This window comes from Chaetomium tenue, assembly GCF_020726465.1.
Source record: "Chaetomium tenue strain MPI-SDFR-AT-0079 chromosome Unknown F5144scaffold_5, whole genome shotgun sequence".
In the NCBI taxonomy this organism is placed as follows: Eukaryota; Fungi; Ascomycota; class Sordariomycetes; order Sordariales; family Chaetomiaceae; genus Chaetomium; species Chaetomium tenue.
In genome coordinates this window covers 700,725-722,312 of record NW_027117333.1, presented here as the reverse complement: position 1 = coordinate 722,312, position 21,588 = coordinate 700,725, and the positions used below count along the sequence as shown (strand labels likewise).

At 54.7% G+C, this 21,588-nt stretch overlaps 9 protein-coding genes across 9 annotated transcripts; 6 read left to right on the top strand and 3 right to left on the bottom strand.

The window, feature by feature from the left end:
- Positions 1-498: 498 nt before the first annotated feature.
- F5144DRAFT_593759 (Squalene/phytoene synthase) lies at positions 499-1,929 on the top strand (the record flags this gene model as incomplete). The annotated part of the gene is made up of 3 exons (XM_066790499.1): positions 499-567; positions 639-715; positions 954-1,929. 3 exons carry the CDS (start codon positions 499-501, stop codon positions 1,927-1,929), a joined length of 1,122 nt encoding a protein of 373 aa, XP_066640952.1.
- Positions 1,930-4,563: 2,634 nt separating this feature from the next.
- F5144DRAFT_494091 (uncharacterized protein) lies at positions 4,564-5,985 on the top strand (the record flags this gene model as incomplete). Its single annotated transcript, XM_066786019.1, has 2 exons — positions 4,564-4,957; positions 5,015-5,985. The coding sequence occupies 2 exons, from the start codon at positions 4,564-4,566 to the stop codon at positions 5,983-5,985; spliced, it is 1,365 nt and encodes a 454-aa protein (XP_066640951.1).
- A 531-nt stretch (positions 5,986-6,516) lies between these two features.
- On the top strand, positions 6,517-9,091 carry F5144DRAFT_276149 (P-loop containing nucleoside triphosphate hydrolase protein). The gene is made up of 2 exons (XM_066783665.1): positions 6,517-8,394; positions 8,445-9,091. Exons 1-2 carry the CDS (start codon positions 6,813-6,815, stop codon positions 8,807-8,809), a joined length of 1,947 nt encoding a protein of 648 aa, XP_066640950.1. The 5' UTR covers positions 6,517-6,812; the 3' UTR covers positions 8,810-9,091.
- Positions 9,092-9,226: 135 nt separating this feature from the next.
- On the bottom strand, positions 9,227-9,855 carry F5144DRAFT_492983 (uncharacterized protein; the record flags this gene model as incomplete). Its single annotated transcript, XM_066785950.1, has 3 exons — positions 9,227-9,391; positions 9,461-9,577; positions 9,733-9,855. 3 exons carry the CDS (start codon positions 9,853-9,855, stop codon positions 9,227-9,229), a joined length of 405 nt encoding a protein of 134 aa, XP_066640949.1.
- A 403-nt stretch (positions 9,856-10,258) lies between these two features.
- On the bottom strand, positions 10,259-11,743 carry F5144DRAFT_276243 (putative deacetylase LmbE-like domain-containing protein). The gene has a single exon (XM_066783667.1). It carries the CDS (start codon positions 11,333-11,335, stop codon positions 10,400-10,402), a length of 936 nt encoding a protein of 311 aa, XP_066640948.1. The 5' UTR covers positions 11,336-11,743; the 3' UTR covers positions 10,259-10,399.
- A 250-nt stretch (positions 11,744-11,993) lies between these two features.
- Positions 11,994-13,114, top strand: F5144DRAFT_276228 (uncharacterized protein). Its single transcript, XM_066783666.1, has 2 exons — positions 11,994-12,502; positions 12,581-13,114. The coding sequence occupies exons 1-2, from the start codon at positions 12,127-12,129 to the stop codon at positions 12,880-12,882; spliced, it is 678 nt and encodes a 225-aa protein (XP_066640947.1). The 5' UTR covers positions 11,994-12,126; the 3' UTR covers positions 12,883-13,114.
- Positions 13,115-13,145: 31 nt separating this feature from the next.
- On the top strand, positions 13,146-14,468 carry F5144DRAFT_276275 (uncharacterized protein). The gene is made up of 2 exons (XM_066783668.1): positions 13,146-13,381; positions 13,464-14,468. Exon 2 carries the CDS (start codon positions 13,490-13,492, stop codon positions 14,261-14,263), a length of 774 nt encoding a protein of 257 aa, XP_066640946.1. The 5' UTR covers positions 13,146-13,381; positions 13,464-13,489; the 3' UTR covers positions 14,264-14,468.
- A 44-nt stretch (positions 14,469-14,512) lies between these two features.
- On the bottom strand, positions 14,513-15,847 carry F5144DRAFT_514114 (Alpha/Beta hydrolase protein). Its single transcript, XM_066786585.1, has 2 exons — positions 14,940-15,847; positions 14,513-14,879 (listed from the first exon to the last, which is right to left on the bottom strand). Exons 1-2 carry the CDS (start codon positions 15,699-15,701, stop codon positions 14,673-14,675), a joined length of 969 nt encoding a protein of 322 aa, XP_066640945.1. The 5' UTR covers positions 15,702-15,847; the 3' UTR covers positions 14,513-14,672.
- A 52-nt stretch (positions 15,848-15,899) lies between these two features.
- On the top strand, positions 15,900-17,528 carry F5144DRAFT_276063 (uncharacterized protein). Its single transcript, XM_066783664.1, has 2 exons — positions 15,900-16,311; positions 16,362-17,528. Exons 1-2 carry the CDS (start codon positions 16,291-16,293, stop codon positions 17,397-17,399), a joined length of 1,059 nt encoding a protein of 352 aa, XP_066640944.1. The 5' UTR covers positions 15,900-16,290; the 3' UTR covers positions 17,400-17,528.
- Positions 17,529-21,588: the final 4,060 nt, after the last annotated feature.

Sequence of the window (21,588 nt, the reverse complement as noted above, 5' to 3'; positions counted from 1 at the left end):
GCGGCGCACCGCAGGGGGGATTGAAGGGCGCGCACGAGTTGGAACCGGCGTTTGTCGTTTTAAGGTTTTCCAAGTGCCGTCGAGGTATATGTTGATGGCCCGCTCTAGATCGTTGCCGCAACTCTCTCGAAGTAGAGCTACCACATCGGGTTTGACATTCTCGCCTACAAAAGCTTCAAATGTACTCTGGTCGAAGGCATCGTGACTTGGGCCTCCACTTGGCGGGGCAGGGCTCTGACCGGTGGCTGCATCGACATGTCGTTGTGGGAGTGAAGATTTTTCGAGAGACGGCGAGTCTAGGGAGCGGTTGAGGACGGGTGCCGGCAGGGTATCGGCATCGACATTGTGTAGTTTCGTTGTTGCGCTGGACGGCGACAAGACATCGCAAGAGGGGGCGGTATTGGGCCTCTGGGGGGTTTCACCATCCTCCGTATTTGCAAAAAAGCGCCGTCTTTTGATGGGTGGCTCATCAGAGCCAGGGAAATCCATTGTACTGAAATGTGGGCGTCATCGGGCCAGGCGGCATATGAGGATGGGAGTGCCGCTACTGAGCCGACGTCGGTGCTGGTCTCGGGAGACGCGATTAAGAGAACGCGAAATTCCATGACGCGCTCATCAGGTGACCGCGCGACAGGAAGAGCAATGAATTCGAACTCGTCTGGACCCACAAATTCGAGCAGATTGCTGCTCTGATTGGCATTGTATCGCTGCCAATGTGTGCCGGCCATCCCAACACTAAACTAGAAAAAGCTCACCTCATGTATTTAATTCGAGCTGTTGGAAACGGCCTTAAGCAGGCACCTCGCAAAGCCCGTCGGTTTCACCGAGGCCTTGCGGCAAGTGCAGAAGCATCAGAAGTAGCTCAAGCACGCAGATACTGCTTGAACCAGCTCAGGTCTACGCCCTCGCCCTTCTTCTTTTGCAGCCCGGGCATCAAACTAACGATTTCTTAGACATGGCGACTATGAGGCATATCTTATTCGGCACTTTATCCCCCGCTCGGCTCAGGATGCCTACGACGCTCTCCGGACACTGAACCTCGAGCTCGCCCGCCTGCCCGAGACGGTGTCAAATCCAACCATAGGCCGCTTCCGGATGCAGTTCTGGCGAGACTCCGTCAATAGTACCTTTGCTGGCAACCCGCCGCGGGAGCCCATTTCGATATTGTTGCACAACGCCATTACGAACCTCGCAGCACGAACGGGGGGTAACAGTGCGAGCTCACTCAAGTTCTGGCTTCTGCGGTTGATCAACACGCGAGAGAAGCACATGGAGAACAAGCCCTTTACCAACTTGACAGCTTTGGAGGACTATGCCGAGAATACGTATGCCACACTCATGTATATGACGCTTGCGGCGATGTCCCTCCAGTCGGTGCACATGGATCACTTGGCAAGCCACATCGGCAAGGCTTACGGCATCGCTGCGTCACTCCGTGGGATCCCAATCCTCGCCGCACCTTCACAGCCCATACTAGGTCCATCAGGTTCCAGTGTTGGTAACACCAGAAGCCCGGCACTACTGCTCCCGCTTGATGTCATGGCCGGGGTGGGCCTAAAGGAAGAGGATGTTTTCCGCCGTGGGCCAAACGCCGAAGGCTTACAGGATGCTGTCTTCCAGGTTGCTACTCGAGCGAATGACCACCTGATCACGGCACGCGAGATGCTCAAGAACTTGCAAACCGGACATGAACCTGGGCACGATTATGAGCACCAAGAGGAGCCAGAGCATGCACACTTCGGTACGGTACATGGCGGCGAGGACACGAAGTTGGACATCCAGCGCGGTTTTAGTGTGTTGCTAGAAGCGGTCGCAGCTGGAGATTACCTCCAGCGTTTAGAGAACGCCAATTTTGATCCTTTCAAGGTCAAAAGTAGCTGGAAACTTCCCTGGGGACTTTGGAAATCGTTGAGGCGGCACGAAATTTAATAAGGCCCACTGTTTAACAACATCCTTCAAGAAACTACACGAGGCTAATTCTCTTGCATGCCTACGTTACCTTGGACAAGCTACGTACTGCCAGTGCCGTGTGGGCTTGTTGTGGTACATACAAGAGCATACGCCAAAACTCAGTTTTTCGACAAACCCACTCGCTAAGCGCCAACACTGTGGAATCTCCACCAAGGAAGGAGTGCGGAAGCAAGCCCGGGCCCGGCAAGCTCCTCACCGAGCCCGCTCCTCTGAGAAATTCGCAATCGGCAGGGCTGAACGAGCTTTAGAGCCGGCCCTAACCGGCGACGAAAAGGTTTTCTCACTCCGAGACGAAGATTTTGCTCCGAGGTTCCTCCACTACGGGTCCGATGCCACGGAAATAACTCGCGGATGGCGGCCGGGCTCCACCAGTTTGCGGGTTGTTTGTGGTCCTGCACAGTACAATTTGTCCATTCAACAAGCCCAACGACAGTGAGTTGCATTGTTGGCAACGTTCCCTAGAAAAAAACTCGGCATTCGATAAGGGCTCGACGAAGAAATCGTCCTTCCCAGGTCATGTATTGAGCTTCGTGTTTAGTGTAGTGGAGAGCCTACTCAGGGGACATCTCGATTCCCGTCTCGGGCCGGGTTACGGTGGGTATGCCATATCAAACTCGGCCCGGTGACTCACCCGGGATCGGCGAAGTTTGAACAACGCGGCCGGGTCCGCACGAACCCGGGGGATTTATTTGGTCCCCTCTTTGGGGTATTCATACAAGTTGGTTAAATATGTGAGCGATTGTCCCCCGTATGCGAGACTAGTTTACTCAGGCGCCGAGCCGAATACAGAGAGGTAGGTACCTTGGCCAGGGAGCTGCTCTTAGTGAACTGTTCGCCGGTGGTTAGCCAATCATGACAACAAGACCTGGTAATAATTTAAGAAAGAGTCGGGCACATGAGGCCTTGCAGAGCGGCTCTGAAGCCGAGAAAACACCATCTCCGAGGAACGCCACAAGGGCGCTCGACGTCATGGGACGAAGAAACATCCAGCTCTCTCGGGACATGAAGTGTTTGGGTATATTTTTCGATGTAACTAAGGTACCGCCAACCTACAAAGTACGGTTCTCTGGGTCGTGAATAAGAAAGGGCCGCCGAAGACCGGAAAGTTGCCGGTTCCTCATGCCGAGAACAATCGCAAATGCTGGCGGCTCATCACACGGGCCCTAGAAACCGAACCCTACTGTGACCTCGCCATCTCACAGTCAAGGCGAAGACGCGAACCTCGTTTCGGATTAATGGTCCCGCGAATGTGACTGCACCAAGGGAGTCATCAAAGGAAAATTTTCCCTTTTGTTTCCTCGTTTCTTCCTTCCCCCACCAGGTGACCTGGCTTGAAAAAGTTGGTTGCAGGGAGGGTTCCAGGCGCCACAGAGCCCTGGTGCCTTGTGACCTCACAAGGGCTTGGCGCCCGATGGATCAGCCCTCGCTGAGCTTTGCTGTGGGTCAATGATGTGATCTAGGCCCTCGGCGACGCTCAAGAACCATGGACAACGACCTGCTTGGACTTCGTAATTGACATCAAATTCCGTAACTGGTAACAAACTCGTACAGCTGCTTGATATGTTCGGTTCATATTGCCCTGAGCTGCGAGTGCCTGCGGGCCAAACCAAACCCGGGACGAATGTGTTTAAATCCAAAGAGCAATTGCCTACAACTGGCTTCCTCGAATTATGGGATAAATGTCCTGGAACCGGTGCCCGGTCAGCCTGGCCTTTGCCGGGGAGGCATCGAAGGAAAAGGAGTCCCTCGTGGGCTTTTCACCCTAGACATACAGTGCGCTTTCAAGTTCTTGTGGCGGGGCGTTCGGGTGGGTCCCAGGAACATGCCATGGACACCATGCACCCGGCCGCGAGCCGACCTCTTGACATATAATTACTTGATGGAAACCCAAAAACTTTGCATTCTCGCTGGGTGAATATATTTACAGCTTGTCTACAATTTACCTTGCAGCACCCGCTTCGGTTTCTAGTTCGTGTTTCCGCACGGTCAATCTGTTTTTCGTGTACCAACACAGTCCACCACAAACCCCAACCCCATCACCACAACTCGTGCTCTCAGATATCGGAAGCAGTAACCTCACCGAGCTCGGCCTTGGCCTCCCATATAACCGGTCATCCAGTCCTACAGATTTGTCGCCTTGGTCAAATCTCGTGCCTCTCAGCCCACGACTGGTTCTTGGGCTTGACGACAGCCACACACGCCGCTGAGTTGTAAATGATGGTTTTGTGGTATTGGGAGCGTTGAGTTCGTTCCCCACACAAGCGCACCGGGCTTTTACGCTGCATCATTGTGGCGCGGTCAGGCCATCCGATCAGTTCTAGCCCGCTATTTCCCCGCCACCACCGGCAGGGGACGTCGTGTCGAGACAAGATGCCGCACCGAGTTGTGGACTTCTTTCGGTCGTCGACACATTCAATCGAAGCCCAAGTTTCAAATTTGTCCAAAAAGCAAACCTCTGGTCACCGGCGGAGGCGATATTCCCCGAACAGAGTAGGCAAGGGTTCTACCAGCTCTGGACGGGCATCCTCGGCGTTGGTCGGCGGGGGTAACTCGGATATCCCCCCTACGCCACCGTATTCCCCGCGTGTCAAGATGGCCGATTCGAGGTCAAGCAGCTTTTCGTCGAGTTCACACAAGGAACGTGAGGATCACCACCAGCACCACCGAATTTCGTTTCCCGGCATGCACTTCGGCCGCTCAAGCAAGGAGGCACCCGGCTCTTCACCGGCAACCCTCCATTGGAAGCTCGAGTCGCCGCCTCTCGTCATGTATGGCGATCACCAAACTAGCAGTGGCGCGCTACTCTCGGGCCAGTTGTTCCTCAATGTCAAGGAAGAGGACCTGGAGGTTGCGTCGCTGGATGCCACCCTCAGTATCCGCGTTACCCAGAAGAGGCCATTTGCGAACCACTGTATTGACTGTACCACTCAGCGTACAGAGTTGAAGCGGTGGGAATTACTTCAGCATCCGCTAGTTATGGCTAAAGGTACGTTTTGTTGCCCGACCACTTGAGAAGTCTCGAGACTCACGATAGCAATCATAGGCGAGCATTCGTTCCCTTTCTCCGTGTTACTTCAAGGACATCTTCCGGCTAGCATGGACGGCCCGCTGGTCTCGATTTCGTACGAGTTCAAGGCCGAGGCTGTTCCGAGGTCGGATCACAGCGCACTGGCGCCCATCAAGTTCGAAAAAACAGTCGACGTCAGACGCAGTCTCCCGACCTCCGAGACACCGCACCACTCTGTCCGGGTCTTCCCTCCTACGAATATCAAGGCTAGCGCGTACTATCCCCATGTCATTCACCCGATCGGCAGCTACACCCTAGCGCTCCGCCTCGACGGCATCGCAAAACTGAACACCAAGGTCAACACCATCGAATATTGGAAGTTGAAGAAGCTCACATGGAAGCTCGAGGAGACGACGAAGACGATTGCACCGGCCTGCGACCGACACAGCCCGAGGCTGGGCGAGGCCACGGATGAACAGCAGAGCAAGAAAGGCGTCATTCGCTCGGAGAGCCGCATTATTGGAGAGAAGACGCTTTTCTCGGGGTGGAAGAGCAACTACACAAACGCAACTGACAGTCTTGTCGAGCTGGAGCTTGACTACAGCTTGGCAAAGAATGCCAGATACGCATGCGATAGCAAGAGTCGAGACGGAACCGAGGTGACTCATCAGCTGGTGGTCGAGATGGTGGTTTCACAAGAATGGGCCCCTGTCAACAGGCCATCTCTTGTGACACACACGGGTGTTGGGCGCATCCTACGGATGCATTTCGGCACCGTCCTCACGGAGCGGGCGGGGATCGGGATCAGCTGGGATAACGAGGCGCCCCCTATTTACCAAGACGTGCCTCCCAGCCCGCCCGCTTATTCTCAGGAGACTATCTCCTTCGGCGAGAATTCGATCGCAGAGTTAATGACGCCACTCGATGGCCCTCATGGGGGGCTGTCACGCAGTTCCACCGACACGGCTGCCGCTGGGGATCTCGGAGAAGGCGCCGGGGGTGTATGAAGGACACCGCCCAGTCAGCGCGTGAGGGTGAGGCATTGGCAGTTGGCGGTTCTACTGCTGGCGTGGCGCGCGTCTTAAAGGGAAAAAATCGGTGTTTGCAGATGGTGGGCGACACTGCGGGAAAGTGGAATGGTCTCTGAGGAGTTTGATTTGCGCGAAGATACCCTTGGTCGTTTTTTTGGTTCTTTCTTTTTACTACTCTCGCATTGTCTTGGGATGGAAGGTTGGTAAAAGTCAAAGGGCGCGCGCGAAAGCGGCTTTAAATCATTGAATGTAGTTCGTTTAATACATGATCTGGCTAGGCGGGCCGCGCCTAGGTAGATAGATACCTACGGAGTCTTAATCGAGTGTAATACAAGTTCACTTGTGCATGGAGTGGCCCCCTTCTCTTGCAATCTTCGCGCTTCTTTCGACTCATCCGTGTTGAATGAGAGTATATGAACGTCACCAAAGCTCGGAGAGATGTGACTCCCCCGGATTTTGCGGGGTAGGAACGTGGTTGTGGGGCATGTTCTGCCAACCAAGGCGGCTTTTATCGATAACAAGGTCGCCTGAAAGCTGGCCGATGACTCCAGAGACCTTCGACTCAGCCGGTGAATGAAGTCAACAAGATCCTATAAAGCGCCTAGATTTAGCATGAGAGTGCCTTCCTTTCATTCTTTGATAGAATTTCCCTGAAAGCAACATCTACCGAATATTCCAGCCTTATATGACCGCACGACCGTTTGGGTCAACTTGAATGGTCCATCGTCCTGTGAAGTCATCGTCTGTTTCGATCTCCCTCCAGATTTAGCTCCCCCCTGGGGTCAGCCCAAACGAATGCGACAATGGCCAGCAGATCCGCAAAACAACTACCGCACGAGCGGCGGAAAGGCGAGGCCGCGTTGAGCGACTTTGCTGAGTACGTCGAGCAGCAGCAGGCGCTCCGCTACCCAAGTTCCAGGCAGGCGCAAACAACGGCGGCGGCGGCGGCAACGGACAGTGGCCAAAGCGAGGTTGAGCACCACGAGGAGCTGGATGATATTCTCAGCAGCCTCGATCTCTCTGACCCGACCCCTCGTGTGAGGTTACGAGAGCTCCTGCTCTCCCCTAGTGCCGATGCCGAGGCCCTCCAGAAACTGGCTGACGTCGTGAAAGAACGGTTACTGGAAGGCCATGGCGAGACCGTCTTCGACGTGGGCTTCGAAAACAATGGCGAAGGAATGAAGTTGTCTCGTGAGGAGTGGGACACGGCACACAAGCGGTTAACGGAGGCGGCTAAGAAGTTGGGAGCCAACACTCAACTATTACTGACGAAAAACGTGGGTGGCGACCTTGATGGGGCGCCGACCAAGGATGGGGACTGCAGCGGGAAAGTCATGATTCGCCAGGCACCGGAGACGGCCGAGGAGGCCATCGAGACGAGGATAGCCGTTGTTGGGAATGTTGACGCCGGCAAAAGCTCCATGCTTGGCGTCCTCGTCAAGGGCGACCTGGATGACGGCCGAGGCAAGGCGCGAGTCAACCTTTTCCGACACAAGCATGAGATCGAAACGGGGCGGACATCGTCAGTCGGCATGGAGATCATGGGGTTTGACACGACTGGCCAGGTTGTGGTCTCGGACACCCCGGGGCGCAAGCTGTCATGGGAGGAGATCGGGAAGCGCAGCGCAAAAGTTATCACTTTCACCGACTTGGCAGGCCACGAACGCTACCTGCGTACCACGGTCTTCGGGCTTCTGTCTAGCAGCCCGAATTATTGCTTGCTTATGGTTGCGGCCAACAACGGTCTCATCGGCATGAGCAAAGAGCACCTAGGCATTGCACTTGCCCTGAACGTGCCAGTCATGGTGGTCATCACCAAAATCGACATTTGCCCGCCTCAGATCCTGGAGCAGACCATCACGCAGATAACGCGGATCTTGAAGAGCCCTGGGGCAAGGAAGATACCCATCTTCATCAAGAACCACGAAGAGTGCATCAACACAGCCACCCAGTTTGTGAGCCAGCGGATATGCCCCATCTTCCAGGTGTCAAACGTGACGGGCGAGAATCTCGATTTGGTCCGCTCGTTCCTCAACATACTCCCGCACCACGGCCGCTACGATGCCGACGCTGCTTTCGAGTTCCATATCAACGACACTTTCAGCGTCCCTCATGTCGGGACAGTAGTCTCTGGGATCGTCAAGTCTGGCGTGATACATGCTGGAGATGATGTCCAAATCGGGCCGGATTCACTAGGACGCTTCACGCAGACCTCGATTCGCTCCATCGAGAGGAAAAGGATAGGCGTGCCCGCTGCGTCGGCTGGCCAATCCGCCTCGTTTGCTCTGCGGCGGATTCGAAGGAAAGACGTGCGTAAGGGGATGGTAGTGCTGTCCAAATCGGACGGAGCCCCGCCCAAGGTGTACCGCGAGTTCGTGGCCGAAGGTTTGTTAGCTCCCAGACCGCATATCATGCCGCATGCTGATTATCATTAGTGCTTATCTTGTCGCACGCAACGACCATCAAGACCAAATACCAGGCGATGCTACACGTCGGGCCGGTTTCCCAGACCTGCGCCATCATCGATGTTGACCGTCCTTTCATCCGGACTGGAGACCGGGCTACCGTCGCTTTCCAGTTCGTGCAGCGGCCCGAGTACCTAGCGCCCGGTGATCGACTTCTCTTCCGAGAGGGGAGAACGAAAGGTCTTGGGATCGTTAAGAGCGTCGGGTATGACCCCTCCAAGCCACTCATGCCAAAACAACCGGAGGGTGGTGTCAGTGATGAGCAGCGGGGCCCTGGGCCCGACGCCGAGGAGGCGGGAGATGTCAATGTAGCCCCTAGCGTCAAGGCTGAGTGAGTGAGTGAGGTATGACTCAGTACGACATGCGTCAGGTCTCGGCCTTTTACATTGTTGGGCAACTCTGGAGTTGTTGATTGTCAAGGCAAATTGCTTATTAGAGCATGGGTTATTTCGCGGCTGGGGAGAGAGTTCGACCGCCAAACGGATGGTATGCAGCGGACGGCGTTTTGTGGTTAAATCTTTGCTTAGTTTGATCCCTACTTTGCCCTGCAAGACAGCGGCTATGGCGCCATGAGATCCCGAATTATGATAACAGAGAACCCCCCGTTCGGGCTCGTTACTATGAGTGCTATGGGCCTTCGTGTCGGACATTGACCGTGACGTAGGCAGGAGCCGTGACGATAGTCAATCAAGAACAGCCACCACCCCCCCCCCCCTACTTGGCTTGCGTCCGGAGCCAGTCAAGGTCGGCGGCTATCGTTCTGCCATGTCATGCCCATCGTCCATGCCGCCAAAGAGTGCGGACTTGGTCTTGAATGCGCCTTCGCTAAAACTGCGAGTGGCTGCGCGCATGATAGGGGAAATCTCAAACGGATCAGAATGATCGTGCTTGAGGAGAGATGAGAACAACGCTGTCTCCTAAACATATTGTTAGTCGGGCGAGGTGGTTTTATGTGAGGGGTGTGGCTTTTATGACGAACCTCTTACGAAGAGCATCTCGGATTTCTTGCTCACAGTCTGCACCGGGTTGTGTGAGTAACGGCAGCGATGATCCATATTTAAAACATAAAAGGTTTTCAACGGCCTAGCTGACCTTGACATCCTCTTCGTCCTCTTCATCAACGACGTAAATGGTCTCCTCCACATCACCAAGCACGAGATTACAATGACTATCGTAAGCCTAGGAGGTGGGTGGGTGTTAGTCGGAGGGAGCTTGCGTTGGGGTTAGGGGAAAAAAGTGGAGCGAATTTGCTGCTCACATGAAGGCGGCCCTTGAGTTCTCGGTCCCCTCTGAGCTTCACGCAAACCACTTCATCGAGCAACAGGCGCACGAGGTCGAGGGGCTCCGACACCGCGCTGCCTTCATCTCTGACTTCGGCCATGTTGGGATGTAATGGATTGCAAGTTTGTATAGCCTTGGCGTGTATTGCTGATTTGGGCGCTGGTGTTGTCTGCTCCAGAGATTGGGCAATGCGCGCTGTCAAAGAGCGGTCGTGGAGGGATGGTGGGCTTGTGGTTTTCCCGGGGGGCACAGGCCACTGAAGGCATAAGCATGGATGGTGGGAGGAGCTCATGCAGATTGTGCCCCATGTCACCGCCTGCCTGATGGGGCAGTATGGCAGGTGCCAAACTAACAACATCATACACAGCCCCACCTCGAGTTAACACAGGGGCAGCATTTCACACCCGACAACCAGACGACTTCCCCGTTCAACGCAAAGACTTTGGCGCCCACATAAAACGCGAGTTGTAGAGAGACGGGGGTATGTATTTCTGCTAGTGGAGCGAGTGGATCGAGACCATAATGGAGCGGAGTTGTGCATTCGGGGTCAGCGCAAGTCTTTACTATTGTTCTAACCAACGAAGCGAAGCCCCCGTAGGGTAGACAAATGAGGGGACGGCAACGGTTCTTGGTCTTGGTTTTCATCACCGACCCTTGACCTTCTCCAGCCTTAGGTCGTTGATATACATATACCTGCTCAGGGAGATCCAACCGTACCGAAACCAGACCATCTGGCTCTTGTGCGCCGAAACCATGGCCCTCCACGCAGTTGTGATGCTGCCGTACCCCATTAGGCTGCTGAGAAAAACCAAGCCCCCAGGGTGTTTCTTGTCCTTCTTATCGGCGCCGACGGCCCAGCTGGCGAGTGTGGTCAGCACGTCCAAAAATCCAATGTATTTCCGGCCCAAGGACACCGTCTTGAGGGTGTAGAGATCGACGGGCGGCTGCCAACCTGGCTTGCCGGCCACCAACTCCGCGATAAAAGCCTTGGCGCCGTGGTACAAGGAAATGTGGTTTGGGTGGCCGGAGACACCACCGGCGTCGAACGTTACGAGCACGTCGATAGCGGCGGCCGGGGCCGTCTCGCTGTTTCGCATCCGGGCGAGGTTGGGTGCGAAGGCCGAGCAAAGCAGGGCCGAAATGTCGCCGCTGTCCCACTTTGCCGTCATGCTGTCGGGGAATTCGGGCTTGTCAACGACAAAAACGTCGTCCGTCGAGCGCAGCCCGAGGATCAAGCCCGACTTGGCGAGTTCGCGTTTTCGTGTCTCGCCGAGGCCGTCTGCATTGCCTACCATGAGATGATTCTCGTTAATGGCCGTAGTATAAGGCTTGGGGTGGAGGTGGGGTGAGCGCATACCACTGCTCAGGCAGAGGATCTTGACGTGGTTTCCCGTCTCCGGTCTGGCGAGCGCCATGACGGTAGGCGAGAAAAACATGGCCTCGTCATCAGGGTGCGCAATAAGAAGGCAGACGCGTTTGTTACGCACGGCTGGGAAGCGCTCCGAGACCACGGAAGTGGTGTAGACGTATAGTGACGGGAGCACGACGGCCAGCACGCCGACAGTCACGGGCCAGTCCATCGTGCCCCTACCCAAGCAGATCGGCGGGAATGTTGACCCCGTTGGCCAAATGATACGGCTCTGCAGGTCGCTTCGCAATGTATGTCGGCGGTAGCGTATAGAGAACGCGCCCCAAGAGCTCGGCGCTCTGCAGCGCTGGGAAGAGAGGGGCACGCGAGTGGAGTAGAGTGCAACCAACCGGACCTGTAACAAGCGCCTCGAGTTCAAAAAAAAAAAAGCAGAAACTCGTGGGATTTTATGCACAAGACCAGAACTTAGTTTAGTGACTGCTGCAGCTGTAGAGGCGGTGAGAGGTCAGTCGCATGTGGGGAGGGGCCGAGAGACGGGGGTTTTGATGGGCTTTGGTGGAACGGCACATGGGAGGACCCCCTGACCTCGAGGTGGGGTATGAAGCGTCTCTGCAACCACACAGTCGATCTGCCGGGTCACGTTCGTTCCGAGGTAAAATAACTACACAGTACGAAGTATCTCAACAGAACTTGGACTGGCAGGTACGCAGCTCAGTGCTAACATGCAAGCTCTGATTGGGCAATTTTGGATTCCTGGTATGGAATTTAACGCCCCTCGAGAAAGCCATCATCACCCGTTGCTCAATGATACCGAACGGCGTAAGTATTTGTATGGGAGCTATGTATTCGTACGTACACGGGCGCAATGACAGGGGTCGCGGCACTGGCGGCGGACCCCTGTTGCAAATGTAGATCGCGACTTCTCGATCACCGTGTCATTTTTGTCGTCGCGCCGTGTTGTCCCGTCCCCTCAACTAATACCTACCACCCAAGCTCACCACAATGGCAAGACGACGCAGAGAACGATCCCCGTCCAACCTCAAACTAAAACAGCCCGATCGATCGGGCCCGTCAGAGAAGACGTTGCTGCAGCTCGCCGAGGAAAGAGGGCTGTTCGACCAGGCAAAAAAAAGGGAGGACGAAATCGAGAACAAGGCTGCCCCGGTTCCCATCCCGCGCCCACCCAAAAATGGAGAGGAAGATGATGACGAGGACGCTGGGTTGCCGCCCACTGTTGAGCGTGTACTTGAGACGATGTTGTGGTCTGTGAGCCTGTCTATGTTGCACTTCACCCTCGACGTCCTCGTCCAGCATCAATATTCGGTGGACAGCATAGTATGGCCCAAGGTTTGGATGAGGTTTGGTCAAGCGTTATTAGGTGAGCCCGTCCGCCGTTGTGACGCTGTTGTGTTTAGCTCTGAGCCACAATGCTAACCCAATTTCGATTGCTCTCTAGTTTTCGGCCTGCTCATCTATGCCCTTCATCCTCATGCCGCGAACCCAGGGTTGATTCCCGGCCTGCCCCCGCGGTACCAGTCAGCTCTCCGACAAGCCATATTCTTTACCACGAGCATATTTGCGGGTTGCTACCTGATCCACATCACAAACGCATTCGGGTATATGGCCGTCATGAAGCAGGCGCCGCCCATTGGTTGTCTCTGGGTGTGGTCTGTCATCGAACTGGATCTTGCTTGGGCTGTGCTCAGCCTTTCAGGCGCAGGGGCGTTTCTGTGGCAGAAGGGATACAGTATAAAGTAGGGGAAACGTGAGTGTTGGCTTGCGACCCGCGAGTCCCTCCAGCAGTTCCGCGAAACCGGAAGCACCCGACTTCCCATGATTCCCACTCTAGATGGTTCATTTTTTCCGATAGAACACTTGATTTCCCCCTTCCGGGATTACCTTACCTTTCCTAACCACAAACCCCTTTCCTCTGGGGCTCACCTGCGACTGCCAAAAACGTCCTCACCTCGCGCCTTCTCCAGCGAGATGCTGCAATGGCACCATTGGCAGCTGGAATTGTCTGTAATGCTTCAGGCCGGCGCGTAGGTTCGCTTTCTTTCGAGTGCGCCTGCCTGCTTCCCAGGTAATCTACGAAAAAAATAAGGCTAAAGGTTGTTGGCCAGCCCGGCACCTTCCTCTGTGACATAGCGTCGGTCCGTCGATCTCTCCTCATGGTTGAAAAGGGCGTCCAGGCTGGTTCAAGCTGGCGTCTTCGGCACCCAAATCTCTCCTACGCACTTCTCCCGAACCTCACTCAGTAAGATAGCATCTTCAAGTCGGCGTTGACCACCACATCATCTAACGCGCCGTTCTACTCAATATCTAATACATTCGTCAAGACCTCACGCCATCCGTCCCAACAACCATGGTCGTTACAAAGCTCTCCACTCTACTTTCGATCGGGCTGTTTCTCTCGCGAGGACATGCCGCGCCTGCAACAACCGCCAACTTGACGACACGAACTATCCCCAGTGGCATCATCATCGAACACTGCACGGTCCCCGGTGTCGTGGCTCTCACGTTCGACGATGGTCCCTTTATCTACACCAGCCACATCTTGGACCTTTTAGACGAGTACGGCGCCCAAGCGACTTTCTTTATAAACGGCGAGAACTGGTCCCGCGGTATCGGTGACTTCTCGAGCCCTTGGCCCGAGATCTTGAGACGTATGGACCTTTCAGGTCACCAAATCGGCTCCCACACATGGGCGCACGCCGATCTGTCGTCCGCCGATTCGCCTACGCGGGAGTTCCAAATCTATGAGCTCGAAAAAGCACTTTTTGCTGTCCTGGGCAAAGCCCCCACCTACCTACGACCGCCCTATGCTTCCTGTTCGGAGGATTGCCTCCAGCAGACAGAACAGATGGGGCTACATGTGGTCAACTTTGATGTTGACCCCAAGGACTACCTCCACAACGACCCGAACGACATCGCCGCCGCCATGGAGAATTTCTCCAGAGCTCTGGATGAGCGCCGGTGGGGTGATTCGTTCCTTGTCCTCAGCCATGACTCGCTGCAGAATACAGCCGAGTTCTTAGTCCCGCACATGCTCATGGAGATCCAGCAGCGCGGATACCGGGCTGTCACGGTGGGGGAGTGCCTCGGCGACCCTCCTGAGAATTGGTACTGGTACCTATGAAGGGGTTATGAGTTTCTCTTGCGGAGGGATGTGGTGTTACAGGCCAGCAATGTGGCGACAGCGGATTTCTAAAAGTGCCGATTAAGAAAGCATGAGCGTCTGGTCGCTAGTCAGGTTCCGGATGGGGGTCTCAACGCTGGAACACGGCTTGGGTTTTACACGGCGGTTGTGGAACGGCCTGTTGGACATGTCGTTTGGTTTTATATGCTGACTCTACTCATAGTATTCTTAGGTTCGTCGATAGAGCACAAAAAGTAATGTGTATTTCTTTCTGCGAGTATACTCGGCAACCCCATGCGTGCGAGCTTGTTTACCGCCCCTGCCATGCCCCTTCCTAGTCCCAGAGATATGCTTCCAACACTTGTTGCGGACGCACCCGAACTGAAGGCGACGGGCGGCCTTTCGGCTGCTACGCCTGCGTCTGCAGCTCGTTTAAGATGTTGTCAATCTCGCCCGCTACAAAAATCGGGTCGTCCTTCTGGATGAAGTGACCGCAGCCCTTGGCAATCTTCACATCACTCGTCGTTTGTGCAAGGCGGGTCAGACCCTCATTGTACGCACCCCAGGCCGGGTCCATATATGCGTTGATGATGGCCTTTGGTACGGACAGCGAGCCCTGTATCGCGGGTTTATGATTAGCACACCGCGCCGAGGCACTGAGTCCGTTTAAGCTTACATTCTCACACTGATCCGCAAACTCGTCCCGATCATGTCCCACAACCGTCAATAGGGGAGGCTCCCCACCGGGGCCGTTGGGTAAGACGGGTTCACTCGCATGCGGCAGGAACTCTCTCAGGTTCCTCCGATCGAAATGCTCCGGGTTGGGCACCGTAGGGTGGAAGAATTGGCGGACCCTCTCCCGCGTATGCCGCAGCGCCTCGGCCGTGATGCCCTCCGGCAGCTGGCACTCGTCAAAACCGGGTTCGGCCGGGTCAGGAAACACGGAGACAAAGTCCGTATTTGCCATCATCGAGTCAAGGAAGAGGTACGCCGCTACACGGCCGGGGTGTTCGGCTGCGTAGAGGCGGGCGAGGGCACATCCGATGGAGTTGCAAACCAAGATTATGCGAAGGTCCTCGATCTGGCGATTGAGTTCGTCTTGGGAAACCTGGATGAGAAGCTGGTGGAGATCGGCGATGGCAGCGCGGGCATCATGACCGTAAGGCGAATCTGGGATGTCGGACGGGTCCGGGTCAGATTTCCCTTGGCCGTACCGGTCATAGCAGAGTAAGGTGGGCGTCGGCCGGTTGGAATCGCTGCGGAGTTTGAAAAGATGCTCGATTGTTCCAGTCCAACCGGCGGAAGGCAGTACAAGGCCGTTGAGGAATACAACAAGAGTATCAGATAACTGTCTCTCGTCCTGCGGCCGGTGGCGGGCGATGGACACGTGGAGGGAAGCACCAGGTTTGGTTTTCAATGTGATATTTTTGCCCTCCATCTTGATGAAAACAAGGATAAAAGGAGACAACGTTCCGGCAGGTGGTTTTTCAAATGGTGGCCTGGGTTGTATGGCATGCTACATTTATATGTGAGGAGTTGGGCAAGGTACCTAATGGATGACGTGAGATTTGCGGAGTTGTCAAGACCGACAATGTCATGCAGGATTTCAATGGTCCCGGGCACTAAAACAACGATGGGTTAACAAGATTCTTTCATGTGCCGCAGCCCACATAGGGTTTTCCCAAACAGGTAGATCTGTGTAAGACATGTTCTTCCAACCCGAACCTCCCAACCGGATCACTACGGGTTGGTATGCGAGCGTCGCAGCCCAAACAATGAGCAACGCATGGTCAGGTTCTCTCTTAGTGGGCTTTCCTTTCTAAAACGATCGCGCAGATTATGGTTAGTAATTCGCGTACCTTCCATTGGCTCGTCGTGACTCAGAAAACTCACCCCGGCCCAACACGCAAAGGCAACTTCATACGCATGTCCTCTCCTTCCTTCCTGTGACTCCTGCTCCACCTCCATTTCCATGACACTCAACGTCTTCCCACTGAACCAAACCCACTTAGCAGCAGTCGGCAAAAATGGCCATGAAAATCACAGCCGTGAGTCTGCAGTGTCCTTTCCGACAAGACATGGCTAACACGCCCGTTAGCTTTCCGTATATCCCATCAAGGGCTTGCGCGGGATCAAGCTCGAGTTAGCCCAAATTGGGCCGCTGGGAATAAAGCATGACCGAAGCTTTATGCTGTACGAAGTGCGTCCGACAACTGGGGAGCTGAAGAAAATTCAACTGGATACACATCCAAAATGCGCCCTATTCGAACCGCACATCACCCCCGGACCTCAGGACGGTACTTCTCTGCTCGTCGTGCGGTACCTTGGCCGCGCGCTGCAGGGCTCCGAGGCCGCCGAGGAGGAAAGTACAATCGAGATGCCGCTTGAGCCAGACATGTCCTGCCTTGAGAAAACCGACGTGGTTCTGCATGGTAGCCCGGCGTCAGCCTACCGTATGGGTGACTCATATGACACCTGGTTCAGCCAGCATTTCGGAGTTCCCACCGTGTTGATCTACCTTGGCGACGGACGGCGACCTGTCTTGGGTAAAGCCCTTCCGCCCAAACCCGCCCAAGAGCAGCAGCAAAAGGGGTGGATGTCTTCCCTGACCTCTTATATCACCTCGCCCCAGGAATCAGATGGCGGCTCGGGCGCGTGGATATCCTTCAGTGACGTTGCGCCCTTGATGGTAGCATCCGAACCATCTCTGCAAGACGTCAGAGACCGCCTTCTCAACGGCCAGCCAGTGGAGATGTATAAATTCCGGCCCAACATCGTCGTCGATGGCGAGGGCGAGGATGCGTGGGCAGAAGACTTCTGGGCCGCGCTTGCCATAGGGCCTAGCGAAAGCCCACAGCGGAGTACCCTTCAATTGACGGGTAACTGCGTGAGGTGTATCAGCTTGAACGTTGATTACCAGACGGGGAAACCAGCGGAAGGGGAACTGGGCAACGTTCTGAAAAGACTCATGAAGGACAGGAGGGTTGATACAGGGTCGAAGTGGTCACCTGTGTTTGGTCGGTATGCCTTCCTAGACAGTCGCCACACCGAAGGCATTACCGTGTCTGTAGGCGACAGTGTTGAGGTCACTCGGCGCACCACGGAACGGTCCGTCTGGGACTGGCCAGATTTGTGAAACTTCGGGTCAATGTTGGCTTCCATGTCTACCTTGGGGCATTTCTCATTTTGGTATCTTATTATATTCAACACATGCTGGGCGTTAGGGACCTCAACTATACCTAATATATCGTTATCTTGCTTCAGACTCACACAGTGCCCCGAACCAGATCCATGTTTGCCGAGCTCGTCAACTTGCTCCAGCCACAACTTCAGTTGTGTGTGGTACGTAATGTAAAGTACAGGTGCCCAGCTTAACAAATATTCATTCAACTTCCATAACCGCCCTGGACTATCATGCATCAGTCACCCCCCTTCTTTGCTACTTCCTGGTATTCAAAGTATTAGTATAAAGCATACTCCTTGTTTAGCAGTACATGGCCGCGGCCCTCGGCTGGAATATCGTACATTATGGACGTTGAATACCGGGAGTCAAGGAAGGGAAGTACTGTTTTGGTCGGCACGCCCCGTGACAGTTGCTTACTGTGATAACATGACCCACGAAGCTGATGTCACGTTGGTAGTATATTATTGATATTTTTTAACCCGTCGGACTGTTCCCGTGAAGGGGAGGCCACTCGTAATGTCCGTCCAGTCAGCGTTAATGGAGATACAGAGGGGAATACAAGTAGGTTTTTATGGAGTAGGAGGGTTTTGAATTCTTAGTTTGGCCCCCTAATGTGAAGGTTACCCGAATGGTGTGGTTGGACTTACTGGTAGCTGCATTCGGGTTATACACTGGCTCCTGGCTGTCTCACCAAGGGGCTTCTTCTATCGCCTGGTCAGCGGGCAATGTGACGATGGCCGTCATTAACCACAGTTCCATCGTAATCTTTTTTCCATCTCTTCCTCTGGTTCCTACGCCCTATCTAGACAGCATCATGGCGGGCGGTTTACGCAACGAGAAGTAGGTAGGTAGGTAGGTAGGTAGTTTATTAACGCCCGGCGGGTCAACCGAAAGGGCAACTATTACAATCTGACGATACATTTCCCAAGATATGTCCTAATCTCTTTGAAGCCCGTAAAGTTCATTCTAGTTCATATTTCGACAGTTACCATTTTTCTGCGGATTCTCGTGGGTTTAGTAGGGCTGTTAGTAGGCTGGCTTGAAGGCGATTCTCCAAGTGTTCAACGTCCTATCTTCGGCGGCTGAAGCGGTGCCTGCTATTTGTGTCACGAGGTGAGGGGGTCGGTGTTGTCGGGTGTGGTGGGTTAGGTGATTTAGTCGGCCTGTGGTTCGTTCGTGTCGAGTCGGCCCGTCGCCATTGCGAACCGTATGGTTGCGCGAACGGCTGCCATGTCAGGAGTCCAGTCGTTCTTGTCCGACGGCGATTTCCCTCCTAGATAGAAGGAAATATTGCTTCTCTGAGTGTCTGTACATTCGAGCATCTTTCTTCGGTATGCTGTCCATTTTGTGCATCGGAATAGGAAGTGGTCCACTGTCTCTTTTGCTTGTCCACATGCGCACTGGTCTGACGGTGCTACTCCGATTCGGTGGAGGTAACCGTTGAGCCTTGCCATGCCTGTTCTGAGCTGGGCAAGTTTGGCAGCCTCCTTGTGAGATAGATGATCGTACAGCAGTTGGGTGTGTTTCCCTGGTAGTGCTGCGTCGACTCGCTTGGAATGAGCTCCGACTTTGTCTGGCAGGTGATTGCTGCTGCCTCTCTTGGACCGTGCTACGTTGAGGGTTGTCGACCGCATCCTGGGCATTTGTACTTCTGGAGCGGCGCCCTGTCGAGTGGCATGTTTGGCGTTCCCCTTGGCGATTTCCCAAAGCTTGTTTTCTTCTCTCGCAGGGAACCATCGTATTGATACTGTGTTTCCGTTCCTGCGTAGTTCTCTGATTGATTGGTATATATGGCAGATGTGCCGTTGCCCAGACTGTCGTCGAGCGTGTCGGATCGCGAGAACAGCCGCTTTGTTGCGTGTTGAGAGCTCGATGCGGCTAGATCTAACCGTTGGCAGTGTGCCTAACGCTCGTTCGATGGCCGCAAGTTCCCCAGAGTATGGATTTTGTTCCGACCTCGAGCCAAGCGTAGAGGAGAAGGTCCCAAGTTTTGGGGTGCCGTATACAGATGCCGGCAGCGTCGCAGCTCCGCCAACTCCCACCAGGGCGTTTCGCGCCGAGCTGCTTACGGCGATGCATATAATATCGTAGTCGGCATTCCGGCGTGTTGTCGTCGGCTCGTTGGTGACAATTTGTACACGGTTCTCCCAAGGTGTCAATGTGAACGGGTTAATGGTTTCCAGCTCGTCCATTGCGATGTCTTTGAGTGCGTCTGCCACCTGGTAGAGTGGCGAGCGGTGGCTTTTCCTGAACTTTCGCATTTGAGACGTGTTTCTGCGTAATGGGTTGGTGTATGGCAGGGTGTGAATGTCGGTCCATAGTTTGATGGCCCGTCTCCAGAACCGATCTTGTGCGCTGGCAATGTGAGCTTCTGCTTCCGCTACGCTCGTTGCCACTGTGAGGAAGGTCCCCACGATCGCTTGCGCCGCCATTCTCTGGATCCTGTTGATGGGTCCTGCGAGTTTATTCTTGCATGCGTGCATCCACACATTGGAGGCGTAGTCTACCACGGGGGCAACTGTGCATGTAAACAGCTGCCGCGCCGTTGATGGGGATAGACCTCGGAGGCGTTTCAGTTCCATCGCTGCTTCCAAGCCTTTGGACGCAGCCCTCCAAATGTGTTCTTTGTACTTTAGTTTTGTGTCCATGAGCACGCCAAGGACCTTGACATGGTCTTGAGGCTTGACAATCTGCCCCTTGATCGTGAATGGTTGTGCGTCGGTCTTATAGATTTTGCGAGTGAAGTGTATGATTGCTGTCTTCTGGACATTGAAGGTCGCACCACTCCTTGTCTCCCAGTCTAGGGCGTCCCTGATGATGGTTTCTATGCCTTCTCGGTTGCTCTGCGCCGTAGGTCCCGTGATCCACGCTGTAAAGTCATCCACGAAGGCTATCGCACCACCGCGGCTGTCGATTCGTCGTTGTACCAGGTCCGCGTTGAAGAAGAGGAATAAGATCGGAGATAGGGGAGAGCCTTGAGGTAGACCAGCCTGAGGTAGGCTTTGAACCTCGGATGTATATCCATTGACTTGAATTGTGGCTGTGCGCTCCGAGCAGAAGGCGTTTGTCCATTGAAGCAGCTCGTCTGGGATGCCTCGTGCCTTCATCCGCTGAAGAAGTCTTTCCTTGCAGACCCCATTGTAGGCCCCTTTCACGTCAAAGCTGATCAGACTTGCTACCTTTCGACCTCTCCAGGCGGTGTAAATCTGTTCCTGGAGGAGTATGAGCGCTTGCTCCGCCGATCGTTGCTTGCGCGCTCCGAAGTGGTTGGTCGGGAGGAGCCCATATGTCTCAACCGCATGTGAGATCCTTTCGGCGACGACCGACTCCAGCAGCTTGCCGAGCGTTGCTAGAAGTGAAATCGGTCTCCAGGCTTTGGCAACACTGTAGTCGTCCTTGCCGGGCTTCTTAAGCGGTATGATCTTGGCGTGTCGCCATTGACTGGGCAGTGTGCTATGCTCCAGAGATGCTCGAAATAGTGCGAGAACACGGTGCTTGACCACTGGCCAAGTCTGCTTCCAGACTATCGCCGGTAAGCCGTCCTCCCCAGGTGCTTTCCAAGATTTGGCTGCGAATAGTTGTCGCTCTACCTCTTCCATGGTGATCGGCGGCATTGCTACGGGAGCTCGCTGCGGTCTAGCACCTTCATCTTCAATCCTCTCTGGAAGGGGAGGAAAGAAGGTGGTTAGGAGTTCTTCTTCCTGTTCTCTGTGGTCGGCCGTGGCTGTTCCGTCTGCTCTGACGAGCTGTGGCACCTTCCCGAACGCTATGTCGTCGCTAGACTTTAGGTATTTGGCAGCCTTCCAGATATTGCTATTGTCTTCAAGAAAGTCGTCCCAGTGTTTCTTCTTCTGTTGCCGGATAGCGTCGTGGTACTGTTTCGCAGCCGCTTTCGCCATTTCCTCCAAGTCCACCAAGGGTCGCCCGGCTCGTCGTTCGGTCCGAGCACGGTTCCTCCAGTATGTGTAAATGCGACGCAGTTGTGTAAGGTCGGTTGTCCACCACCGCTTGGCGTATGGCGATGGTTTCGCTTTCGGTGTCAGGGTTTGGACCGTCTCCAAGACCGCCGACATTAGTCGGTCTGTCTGCTGCTGTACAGTGCCTCCCGAAGGGGTGGCGTCTAGTGCCCTCGCAATCCCGG